The sequence below is a fragment of the Oncorhynchus kisutch genome, linkage group LG24 (genome assembly GCF_002021735.2).
Source record: "Oncorhynchus kisutch isolate 150728-3 linkage group LG24, Okis_V2, whole genome shotgun sequence".
NCBI classification, from domain to species: Eukaryota; Metazoa; Chordata; class Actinopteri; order Salmoniformes; family Salmonidae; genus Oncorhynchus; species Oncorhynchus kisutch.
Window position 1 is genome coordinate 9,036,945 of NC_034197.2, and position 12,684 is coordinate 9,049,628.

The 12,684-nt window shown below is 43.1% G+C and overlaps 2 protein-coding genes across 6 annotated transcripts in view; one reads left to right on the top strand and one right to left on the bottom strand.

Moving 5' to 3' along the window:
* The first annotated feature begins 2,358 nt into the window (after nucleotides 1-2,358).
* Nucleotides 2,359-5,649, top strand: sp5l (Sp5 transcription factor-like). Its single transcript, XM_020459057.2, has 2 exons — nucleotides 2,359-2,858; nucleotides 3,378-5,649. Exons 1-2 carry the CDS (start codon nucleotides 2,805-2,807, stop codon nucleotides 4,506-4,508), a joined length of 1,185 nt encoding a protein of 394 aa, XP_020314646.1. The 5' UTR covers nucleotides 2,359-2,804; the 3' UTR covers nucleotides 4,509-5,649.
* A 2,689-nt stretch (nucleotides 5,650-8,338) lies between these two features.
* Nucleotides 8,339-12,684, bottom strand: part of LOC109869141 (rho guanine nucleotide exchange factor 25) — a 134,766-nt gene continuing 130,420 nt past the window's right edge. For 2 of the 5 annotated variants that reach the window (XM_031803853.1, XM_031803852.1), the window contains one exon: nucleotides 8,526-10,916. In XM_031803853.1, the coding sequence (XP_031659713.1) occupies nucleotides 10,785-10,916 (132 nt within the window). In that variant the 3' untranslated portion in view covers nucleotides 8,526-10,784. Of the gene's footprint in view, nucleotides 10,917-12,684 lie in introns of all 5 variants that reach the window. The other 3 variants (XM_031803851.1, XM_020459051.2, XM_020459052.2) reach the window with 3 other exon arrangements.

Below are 12,684 nucleotides of genomic sequence, written 5' to 3' on the forward strand. Positions count from 1 at the left end.
GTCGATGTCATGGAAAGAGCAGGTGTTCCTAATGTTTTGTGTACTCAGTGCATATCCAAAGGTGGCAGATCATTTTCTTAGAGACCTTGGATTTCAAAGTGAAAATACTCTGTTCCAAAATGTTGATTACAAATACTTTTTTTACCAGGCAAACATAATTGAGTGCGGCATTTCTGAGGAAAGCTATATTTAGCTTCTGTTTTCAGGTGGCAAGCTACGGTAACAGCAAATCGAATGGATATCTCGTACTGTTCAGAAAGGGTGGGCGGAACAAAACATTTGAAAATGGAGCTGAATTGTCCTCCATCGGCTTTCCTCAGTCGAGGTCATTCGGAGATCATAGCCAACCCACACACTAAATGCATCACTTGCATGATCTTTGCCGAGGCTGTGTATTCATGCGCCAATTAACAGATCATCTCTTGTCAAACCAAAATAAAATGATTGACATCCGTCATTGCATGAATCATTGCATTAGTATGACATGAAGGCATGAGCTATAATTCACGGAAAGCTGTTTAAAAATAACGTTTTTATGTATTTCCTTTCTATGTTAGCCATGACCCTTTTTTTTATTAGACCAATTGTAACACACTGCATGTATTAGAGGCAACACTGCCCCACACTTCTCCCCGTAAGCCCCTTTATATGCAAATGGTCAGGTAAAAATATCCTTCTCAAACGGCCATAGGGCAAACTTAATCAGTAATGGTTAGTACCCTTATGCTTATGTATCTGACCCCTCAAATTAAGTTTCTTTTCGGAAAAAAATCTTGTTATTTTGTAAATAAGTAATATTACGTACTGTGTTGGTGTGGTAATAACTAGTTAGTAGAACCCTCGTTTTCCATTCATCAAAATACCAATGGGTCAGATTGAAATGACATTTGCCTCTTAATCTTTAATATACATTTTGTTTGCCTGTCATGTTTTTCTAATGACGCAAACATTTAAATCACAAAGTAACTGTTTGGAAATGATTGCATACATGACAGGTAAATGACTCATGTATACATTTTGCTAAAGTGGTGTTAGGTATTATTTTAAAACCGAACAAAGTCTCATCTTTTTCTGCAACGTTCTCTGCATTTTCTTTCATTGAGAACCGCCGAAATGTGCGAATAATGTGGTTCACAGCAAAAGAAGAGAGGCTCAGGCTTTGCTCTCCTATTTACATGAGAAATGAGCAGAGCTCCCGATTTGAATTTAAGCTCTTAACTTTGTAATGGTTAACAGATCTATAGAATTAGATTAACTCTCCCAATCTGCATGTATTAATGCAGTAGATCTGTAATGGCCTTTCCTTGACCCTGAAGGGTGAGGGAGTCACGCAGGGCAGGACCTATTTGACGTGTCACCTAGCAGTGAGTACTGGGGAGGCTTTGATTAGGTTTTATCAATTAGCTTTGTGAGGGAAAACATGTAATGTTATGGTCATGAGGGTGATGTGACATTCTTTACAGTCTGGTCCCAAGTGAAGCCTGGGAAGGTGTAACCGTGAGAAAAAGGAGCGAGAACTGAAAGGACAAAGTTTAAAAGCGTTGTATTTGTTTCTGTTATGAAACATATTTGATTTGATCATGTATTGCCCTTCTCCACCCCGGTATGATATATCACCAATGTATTTGACTCTGAATGCTCTGTGATGGGTGATTCATCTCATCTCAAAATAGCTTTGCATTTTGGTGCATTGAATAGAATTTAAGCCATGTATTTTCGCGTGTAACTGCTCATGAACTGCTTATCATGAAGATCAAATAACAAGTAAAGACCCCACTTAATTTCAAGCGATGTTGCAAACGCTGTAGACATTGCTGATAGAGTTCAGCAATTTAAGAATATTATATTTAGAATGCACAATAATTATTATTATTCCATTCATGCAAATTGTGTTGTTCCAAGCACTGTAGGCAATAATAAATGGAGTGATCTTGTTTTAGATTTTTCTGTCTTCTAAACTATATTGATAATGTTATGTGCAGAAATGCCAAATGGTGATGCTTATTATTACGATCAGGCGTATTATTAATAATAGTAATAGCCTACACGTGTAATAAAGTTGCCCATTTATTTAACAAAATCCGCGTTGATATGCAGTTTATATGCAGAGAAAATCGAGAGCACATCCCTCCCTCAAATTGTACGATATTACTAAATACCTTTTTCACGCCTCAAAGTTTTTCAGAACAATTGAGGGAGGAGTTGTTTTGCAAGGTCAGCATTTGGTTGAAATTGAGTGCAAATTATGAGCAACCCTCTCCGTCAACCAACTATCAATGTAACCCCCTCCTCCCCAATCAACCCCCCCCCCCCTCCCTTACTCCCCTCCTCACATCTCCTCTCCATACTGGTTCTCATGGAGACCCCGTTGAGAGGACCTTGCCTCTTTATAAAGACAAGATACAACTCATGCAACTGCCTTTGAAATAATCCACAGGATTTCTTGCGATAGTCTCTCCTTCACTTTGCACTTCAAAGAAGGGTTCTGCTCTGTGGCTCTATGCGACTGCTGGTGACTGAAAAGAGGACCCACATGAACTGGAATTAGTTTGGTCATTCATTCGGAGTCAGACCATTTTAAGCGTTGTAACCAAGCGGACTGAGGACCGGAGACTTGCCTTGCATGACACAGGATTACTTTGTTTCTGGATAGGACTGTTTCTAGTTTCAGGGTCAATCCAATACCCGGGTGCTTGCTGCGCTTCTCTCCATCGACACCGCGCACCTTCCCTGGTAAACTCGTTCATCGCTGCCTTTCCGCGCAGCTCGTGTTGCAGGTGCGGAGACACAGAGCGCTTGGACAGATGGCTGCGCTGACGATACAACGGAATGACAACTTTCTACACACCTTTTTACAGGTTTGTAATCGTTTTGATACGAATCAATATAGGCACTTCTATACAGTTTATTGCGTCTGCATAAATGTGCGGCAATAATTTGTTCAAGGTTAATAAATCTGCAGAGTTCTAAAATGTGATGTTCAGTATTCTCTGTCCCGTTTATAGCTAAGTCAACGTTTTATTATTTTCAAACCTGACAGAATGAAAGAGTGTTAGGAAGTTTTAAGTTGCACAGAAACTGTATCATGATATAGTTGTAGTCATTTGTATATGTAAAACTTCTGGTATCTGATATTCAAGAACAAATAAAAGTACCATGTGAGAAATTACTGTTATTTGCACACAATACATTTTTTAAATACACAATAATCACTTGAATTGCTATGATTCCTGAAGTTTCACCAGACAAATTGTAAAAGCATCCTGTGACAACATGTGATGTAAAAAAAAGTACTCTATGAAAAAATGTGATAGATTGATTAGCCTGGGTCATTAGTGTGAGTTAGTGAATTATGTTCTTTATCCATCTTCCACCAGGACCGGACCCCCAGCTCGTCCCCAGAGGGAGCCCCCAACGCCCTGTCCTTCCTGGCCACCACCTGTAGCCAGGCCTGGCAGGTGGGTGGCACGGTGGGCTCTGAGAGCTCCCAGTTCCCCTATGAGGGGGCGGTGGGGGTGAGCTCAGCCTCCGGGATGTTCCAGCTCTGGAGCAACGAGGTGGCGGTGGCCCCTAGTTCTAGTCTCAGCGCCTCTAGTCTCACTGCAGCCGCACATCAGATGACATTCGCGGTGCCCAAGGTCCAGTTCCCTGTTGGCCCTGGACAGAGTCTGCCTTCTGGCCTGGGTCCTCACCCCCACGCGCTCTACCATCACCACCACCATCACCACCACCACCACGAGCTGCCCCTGACTCCGCCGGCCGAGCCGCCCTCCGCCTACTCTTTCGAGCTCTCCCCCGTCAAGGTCCTCTCATCCCAGAGCCAGGGTCCCAATGGGCCGCAGTACTACCCCCAGCATAATGGCGTCTCTGTGGGACAAAACTTCCCCGGCTTCTTTCAGAACTCTGTATCCTCCGCCAGGCACCATCTATCCGGCGGACAACACCATGTAGGGGAGGAGGGCCAGCAGGGCTGGTGGAGCCTCCCCCAGACCACTGGCCACGGAAGCCCCACCAACCACCACCCCTTTTCCCTGGGCCGGCAGCTGGTCCTGGGCCACCAGCCCCAAATCGCAGCCCTCCTACAGGGCACCTCCAAGGGCCTGTTATCCTCCACACGCCGCTGCCGTCGCTGTAAGTGCCCCAACTGCCAGGCCAACGGCGGGGGACTCGAGTTTGGCAAGAAACGACTGCACATCTGTCATATCCCAGAGTGCGGCAAGGTGTACAAGAAGACGTCTCACCTGAAGGCCCACCTGCGCTGGCATGCCGGGGAGAGGCCGTTCATCTGCAACTGGCTGTTCTGCGGGAAGAGCTTCACACGCTCCGACGAGCTACAGCGCCACCTCAGAACACACACCGGGGAGAAGAGGTTCGGATGCCAGCAGTGCGGGAAGAGGTTCATGAGGAGCGACCACCTCTCCAAACACGTCAAGACTCACCAGAGTAGGAAGAGCCGGTCTGGTGGGAACACGTCGGACTCTCTGTTGGCCAATATCAAGAGAGAGTAGAACAGACTAGAGGGGGGGATTCAATAGACTCTATATAGAGCCAAGAGACTGCAATATGTGATGATACTGTAACTGCCACAGATCCTCCGAGGGAGAGTGGTGCGGACCACAAGGACAACCTATAGACTATTAACCTCTGTAGTCGTGACCATTTTCAGCCCGTCAACAAAACGCTTTTGAGAGGTATTTCACAACAAGGGAAGCAAATCGAGTGGCAAGGTTCAGGATTGTGATATGGACACAGAGCCTTCACTGGGCATTTCTAGGTGTCGCACAAAAAAGGATCTCCCATAGCAAGGGGGTAGCCACTCTTTACCTTTGATGGTGACATTATAACCTGGTTCCCACATTAATCAGCTGTCAATGTCCACGGTCAAATCAAATCAAAGTTTTGGTTGGTCACGTGCACACGGTACAGTGAAATGCTTGCTTGCTAACTCAACAATGCAGTACCATAATATCAATCAAGAATCAAATGCCAACTACAAAAGTCCAAAAATAAGAAGTAGTAATAAAAAGTCCAAAAATAACATAAAAACCAGTGTGTATGTACATAATTGAATATACAGTATGATCGATTTTTTTTTTCAAAACGAAGACTGTTTTTAAGTAGTAAAGTGGATAGCAGCTTGAATAGATAGTCATAATAAGAATTCCGAGGTCTTCATTTTATTTTTGATTTAATTTGTCATATTGAAATATAAATCATTCAGCAAATTTATGTAACATGCAAGTGATCCACTTTCTGCACGTTTCATCTTTTAGAATCTGGAATTCAGAAACATTTTTGATAATGGAATGTGAATTACATGAGGAAGAAAATGTATCTGAATGAAGTATACCACATATAGGTTGATTTTAAGACATTTGCTGTTTGGCCAAATGTATATATTGATCTGACGGTTGATTGTGGGATCAGTGTTATAATGTTTTATTCATGGATATATAAACCCCTATCTCAGTTTCATCTGTTGCTGAAATTGATTCTTGTTATTTAATCAGAATGTGAATTGCCATTCCTATGTGTACAAACCACAATTTGTTGGAAGACTTTGTAAATAATGTATCACTTTCACAGACAACTTCATTGAAGTTAAGACTGCATGTACATTTTAATAAATGGGAATTCCTTGCTAAAGCAAATATATATTCAATGTTATGTGTTATTTTCTCAGAGTGATAGTGTGAGACTCAAATGTTATTTATGCCTTCTTCCACCTAATGCAGTGAATGGCATTCTAGTCAACCAAAATATCTAACGTTTCATTCAAATGTAATTTCATTGTATTCATTCAGAATACAGCTGGTGGGTCATTGTATCATTGAAGTGTGAAACAAACACCTCTTAAAAATGGGGGAGTGGAGGGGATGTTCAAAGATTTCACACCTCAAAGTAAACACGGAGAGACCACCATTGACTGGGGACGGGGGCTGTTTGTGGGAGACGGGGCAGTTTGGGGTGGGCCTTCTGCAATCAAGTTCACAGTCATGTGGCTTTAATGGCTGTTTTCTTTCTCTGAATGGAGGAGATTGAGACAACAGATGCAATGGCCCTCCACTCGACGGGACTCCCCCGTGAATAGGACCCCTGTTGCTCAGACCCCCCCCCCCCAGTGGTGACAGGAAAGCCCTTTGATTTTGAAAGTGAATACCTCTCTCACTCCTCTCTCTTCCAGCCCCCCCCCCCTCCCCCCCAGTTCCTATATATCACAGTTGTGTTACGTTCAGCCCTGCTTTACTGCCTAGGGTGACCTTTTATTCTGAGGGGAACTAACCAACTAACAATCCCTCTTGGTGATAGGAACTCCCTTTGATTTAGCCCCGTGAAAGTTAATACTCTTTATACCCCCCCCCCCCCCCCCCCCCCTCCACCCCCTGCACGCATATATCCCAGGCATCTTACAATCAAGACCTGCTCTACTCTACAGCTCAGGACCAGGGCGAGTGTTTATTCTGAAGAACAGATTTCTGGTGTCCCTTCTTGTCCAGGCGTTATCTCTTTTGTACATTTCCACACAGAGTTTTACCCAAAAGGCTCTACATGGCCGGCACCCGTGTTTCATTTGACCATGGCTCCCGAGGACCTGCTTTGAATTGGGGCCAAAGCCAGGCCTACTGTGACTTTTCAGCTGTCATTTACATTACAATGGCTAACAGGGAACTTTAACACCTTCTCACAAAGCAACTGTTTTGATCATGCAAAAGGTTGTTGATTCTGCTTTTCACAGGTCCTCACTGTCAGCCCGAGATATGGAAACACAATTTCCCTAGTATAACATAAGGGTGTATACACTAGTGTAACACTGGTGTTACAATCGAAAAGCAGCATTTGTCTTCAGGGGCTGTTTGAAGGGTACTTTCTTTAGTTTAGGCTGGGGTATGTGGCACTAGAATTAAAAAGGTGGGACCTTCCTCCTTGCTATTTCTGTATATATGAGCAGGGTTAGGCCCTTTTTCCTTTTAGGGTTCATTTTCAGATTAGAATATATATACCCCGTTGTCCTGGCTAAAATCCCAATCTGGTTCTCATACAGTTGAAGTTGGAAGTTTACATACACTTAGGATGGAGTCATTTAAAACTCATTTTTCAACCACTCCACAAATGTCTTGTTAACAAACTATAGTTTTGGTAAGTTGGTTAGGACATCTACTTTGTGCATGACACAAGTAATGTTTCCAACAATTGTAGACAGACAGATTATTTAATTTATTATTTCACTGTATCAGAATTCCAGTGGGTCAGAAGTTTACATGCACTATGTTGACTGTGCCTTTAAACATCTTGAAAAATTCCAGAAAATGTTGTCATGGCTTTAGAAGCAGGGATAGGCTAATTTACATAATTTTAGTCAATTGGAGGTGTACCTGTGGATGTATTTCAAGGCCTACCTTCAAACTCAGTGCCTCTTTGCTTGACATCATGGGAAAATCTAAAGAAATCAGCCAAGACCTCAGAAAAACTATTGTAGACCTCCACAAGTCTGGTTCATCCTTAGGAGCAATTTCCAAACGTCTGAAGGTACCTCGTTCATCTGTACAAACAATAGTACGCAAGTATAAACACCATGGGACCACGCAGCCGTCATACCGCTCAGGAAGGAGACGCCTTCTGTCTCATAGAGATCAACTTACGACCTCAATCCTATAGAAAATCTGTGGGCAGAACTGAAAAAGCGTGTGCGAGCAAGGAGGCCTACAAACCTAACTCAGTTACACCAGCTCTGTCAGGAGGAATGGGCCAACATTCACCAAACTTATTGTAGGAAGCTTGTGGAAGGCTACCCGAAACGTTTGACCCAAGTTAAACAATTTAAAGGCAATGCTACCAAATACTATTTGCGTGTATGTAAACGTCTGACCCACTGGGAATGTGGTGAAAGAAATAAAAGCTGAAATAAATCATTCTCTAAAGTATTATTCTGACATTTCACATTCTTAAAATTAAATAAGTGATCCTAACTGACCTAAAACAGGGAATTTTTACTAGGATTAGGATTAAATATCAGGAATTGTGAAAAACTGAGTTTATATGTATTTGGCTAAGGTGTAGGTAAACTTCCGACTTCAACTGTACCATCATGGGCACCTAAGCATCCCCAGCTTCCAGTTGGCTCATTCATCCCTCCTCTCCCCTGTAAATATTCCTCAGGTCATTGCTGTAAATGAGAATATGTTTTCAGTTCATTTACCTGGTAAAATAAGGATAAAATAATATAAATCTGAATTGGTTATTATTCCCATGTATTAATACTCGTGATATATTTCGATATATATTCAGATCATCTCAATGTTAAAGGGATATACTTTCAGAAATGACATAAAATAGACAATTCTTAATTCAAATACTTTTTATTTGATATAATACAACCATTTCTATTCAGTCAAACATGGCATCATTATAGCCCTTATCCTGCTCTTCTTCTTTAGTTATCTTCATTTCTGTAGGGGTATTCTTCATATTTAAGTAACATGCACAAAATGCCAGAGCAATAATCGTCACTATGACGTCCAATTTACAAACAGCACCCCTTAGTCCACGAGCACTGGGGAGTTGAGATGGAGTTTTCGGGACCAAACTTTTTATGTTCTGAATTTAAACAGTCACTGTAATTTAGATATTTTAAACAGATTTAGCTCGAGGGGGCATTGTAACTTGAAGACATTGATCGTTGATGCAGCTGTCTAATCTCCAATGAATGCCATCTGTATTTGAAAGCCTTACACTGACCTCTACTGGTAACAGAGAAGAATTCACCAAGAGCTGAAATCATCTCTTCTATCTCTTCTCGTTTTACAGTCGTTTTTGTTGTTGTTGTTCTATTCAGAAGATGAAAGGTCGGGCATTGAAGTAAACAAATCACAACTACATGTATTTGATTTTTGATGTGTAAAAAAAACCAAAAACAACAGTTGGCAATATATTAGAGTAGCAGTATGAACCGAAGTACATGAAGTACTAAAATCACCCGCCTTTGGCAAAAGTCTCACTTTGATGAGCACAGAGCATGCAGATGAAGCACTTGATATCCACAGTGTCAACTGATGCAACAACCCAAGTAGTTAACTGTCTCTAAACTGCTGTCCTTTATCTAAGAACCAGAGATGTAAGCCTGAGCCAGGTGTATGGCGTGTACTAACGTGCTGGAGTAGCGAGAGCCAGCAGAGATTATTGGATACAGCAAAAGGCTGTGGCACATCGCCATTGGACTTCAGTGACAGACTGTGTGACACCATACCACATTTCAATACCAGCCCTTCATGTCTCCTGTCATCAAAAAACATATGTTTGAAATACCAGCCGGTCTCCGTCCCCTAGCGTTCTCGTCAGGCTGGCTATGGCATGGCCACCACTCTCGCCACATCTCAATGAGTTTTTCCTCGATTCCTTGTGTCCTCTCCACCCATCCTCTCCCCGTCTCTTCTCTCCCAACGTAATCATGTCCTCACTTCTCTCTGACTTTTAGAGAAAGAGACAGAGAAAGGGTGGGAGCAGAGAAGGAATCAAAGGAAAGATCATTAAGTCTGAAGTGACAGTAGAGTGACGTCATGCCTGTAGAGTGTCTCCAGGCGGCTCCCTCACTCCTTTTTAGTCTGGAATCTCCAGATCAAACAAGAGACCACTTCGGGTCAAACAGAATAAGAGAACATGGGAGAGTTCTCTCGTTCTCATCCACCGGAAACACTCTCTGCGGTAAGAACCATTCTGTTCCATGAGAGATGAATCCAATGTTCCACATATATACAGATCAAATGCATTTGCTGTTATCCCGTCCTCTCTCCTCAGTGTCTACAGAGAGTCACGCACTGTATACGCTCAGTGGAGGAATGACTTCATGTTTTAAACAGCCTGAGAATAGAAGTAGTTGTCGGAAGAATCCAGCAGTGTGAGAGAAAAGTAGAAAGAGAGTCGAATGAAAAGTAGAGCTCCTCAGATCCATGTTTGTTTACAAGAAGAGAAGCCGCCAATCCTGTACACACACACAACACACACACACACACACAAGAACACACACAATTTACGCACATATTTACACACACACACACACACAGACGCATTTCACCCACACATGCACACACAGACGCATGTTGCGCACACACGCACACACACATGCCTGCAGCATGCGCACTCACACACAGACACTTCTCCAGTGACCTCCCCAATCAGGAATGGACATTTTTTTTCTTCCTTTGAACAAATCCCACAGCCCCCTGACAGACAGCACAATATATACTGTATAGAAATTCTCCAAAATGGAAAAGGAAACAAGCAAAGTCCTCATAATAAAACAAGCAAAGTCCTCATAATGAAACAAGCAAAGTCCTCATAATGAAACAAGCAAAGTCCTCATAATGAAACAAGCAAAGTCCTCATAATACCTAATGTCCATTGAGTGTCCTTCGTAACCTCAGCCATTGCAACATCTAGCTGGGTGCCACCCATTAGTGGTGCCATGCAGAGGCACGTCTTCAACCTCAAATCACATCGCTCAGAAAAATCAGATGAAAGGCGTATACTGTATATTCCATTAGGACCATGGTTTATGTCTCTCAGACTGTCGGTGAACCGCCGGGTAACAGTCTGAAAAAGCAGTAGCAACAGTCCAGAAGAGCAGTCTCCATCCAGTCCTTGCTCCTTACAGAAGCACCCCATCCACCTTCAAAAGGACCCTTAAGTTAACGATAGCATCAACATATGGTAAGCCTAGAGGAGGCTCTCCTTCTTTCTCTCTGTAGCTGTGGTGGTCCGTGAACCTCCTTCCTCCTAGGGGTCAGGGTTCATAGGTCATCTTCATTGAGCTGGGCCAGGTTGCTGGAGCGCTTGCCGGCCAATGGACCAGAGACAGATCCAGGAGGAGGTACAGCCTCACCAGGCAGGCCCCTGGTAATGCAGCCCTCTCCTGCGCTCTGCTGGGGGGAGAGGAGGAGACACAGATTCAAATATGTTTACAACTTCATAGGTAAATTTCATGAAATGTAGCTTAAATAGCCATTTTTCCCGAAGAGAGGCATATGCCTCACTTTAGCCATTGTGTATAACTCTGGGGAGAAATCTTAGATGTCAGTAGATATCTTTTTTTTAGGGGGTATTTAGGGCAAAACGTTAACGAATAAAGATGTTTTTCAAATGAGCTACTACGCTGAACAAAAAGGTCCTTGCAACATGGGGCCTTGCATTGTCGGTGAGGACGGCGGAGCAATGGCACGTCCACTGGCACGTCCACGAGCCTCAGGATCTCATTCAAATTGCCATCGATAAAAATGCAGTCGTGTCCGTTGTCCGTAGCTTAAACCGGCGCACACCATAACCCCACCGCCACCATGGGGCACTGTTTACAACGTTAACATCAGCAAACCGCTCGCCCACACGACGCCACCTTCAATGGCAGACGCTGTCTGCCATCTGCCGGTACAGTTGAAGCCGGGATTCACCCGTGAAGAGCAGACTTCTCCAGCGTGTCTGTGGCCATTGAAGGTGAGCATTTGCACACTGAAGTTAGTTACGACGCCAAACTGCAGTCAGGTCAAGACCCTGGTGAGGATGACGAGAAGGCAGATGCGCTTCCCTGGGAAGGTTTCTGACAGTTTGTTGAGAAATTATTTTTATACAAACCCACAGTTGGGTTTGCGGTTGTGAGGCCGGTTGAACGTACTATCAAATACTCTAAAACAACGTTGGAGGTGGCTTATGGTAGAGAAATTAACATGAAATGATCTGGCAACAGCTCTGGTGGACATTCCTGCAGTCAGCATGCCAATTGCACGCTCCCTCAACTTGAGACAGCTGTTGCATTGTGTTGTGTGACAAAACTGCACATTTTAGAGTGGCCTTTTATTGTCCCCAGAAATAAGGTGCACCTGTATCATGATCATGCTGTTTAATCAGCTTCTTGATATGCCACACCTGTCAGGTGGATGGATTATCTTGGCAAATGAGAAATGCTCACTAAAAGGGATGTAAACAAACTTGTGCACATAAGTTAAGAGAAATAAGCTTTTTGTGCATCTGGGATCTTTTTATTTCAGCTCATGAAACATGGGACCAACATTTTACATGTTGCGTTTATATTCTTGATCAGTATATGTCAGCGACAGCCATAATATGGTTTGTTTTTCTGTTGACAATATATCCGTCACAACAACACAATGTGCAAATTCCACCATGAGAGGGAGAGGGAGAGAAAGAACAATTAGGCCATTGATCGGCATCTCTGACTTCCGTGTCTGGGTCAGGCTATTTCCTGTTTATGTACCCATAGGACCCATCCAGCCCGAGTGAATACATAGAACAACTGCCTGTAGTCAGAACAAATAGGTATGTCTGGCTCCACTCGCTAAGTGCAAGCAGAGATGGTCTATACTTGATACAAGTGCATAGTGATAACAGAGGGTTGTGTAGTTAATGGGTAGGTCCAAGGTTAAGACACTCAACAGCGGCCAACAACAGGATACGATTTCTGGTTCTACGTCTTGTTTCAGACAAAACTCCTCTGCAATATTCCAAATTATTATTTTTTCATTCTGAAAAAGAATTCTCTCTTCTGTTTGGCCAACAGAGGAAGTAGTAGCCCGACTATCATTTTGACGCAGATTCCTTCTTTATGTTCCCCCTCTATTGTACATATGTTTGCCATTTACTAAAGCCTTTCATATTTTAATGAACATAAATGACCATATA

Coding starts and splice junctions, on each gene's coding strand:
- sp5l (XM_020459057.2), top strand. CDS start 2,805: ATGGCTGCGCTGACGATACAACGGAATGACAACTTTCTACACACCTTT. Junction 2,859..3,377: donor TTCTACACACCTTTTTACAG/GTTTGTAATCGT, acceptor ATCTTCCACCAG/GACCGGACCCCCAGCTCGTC.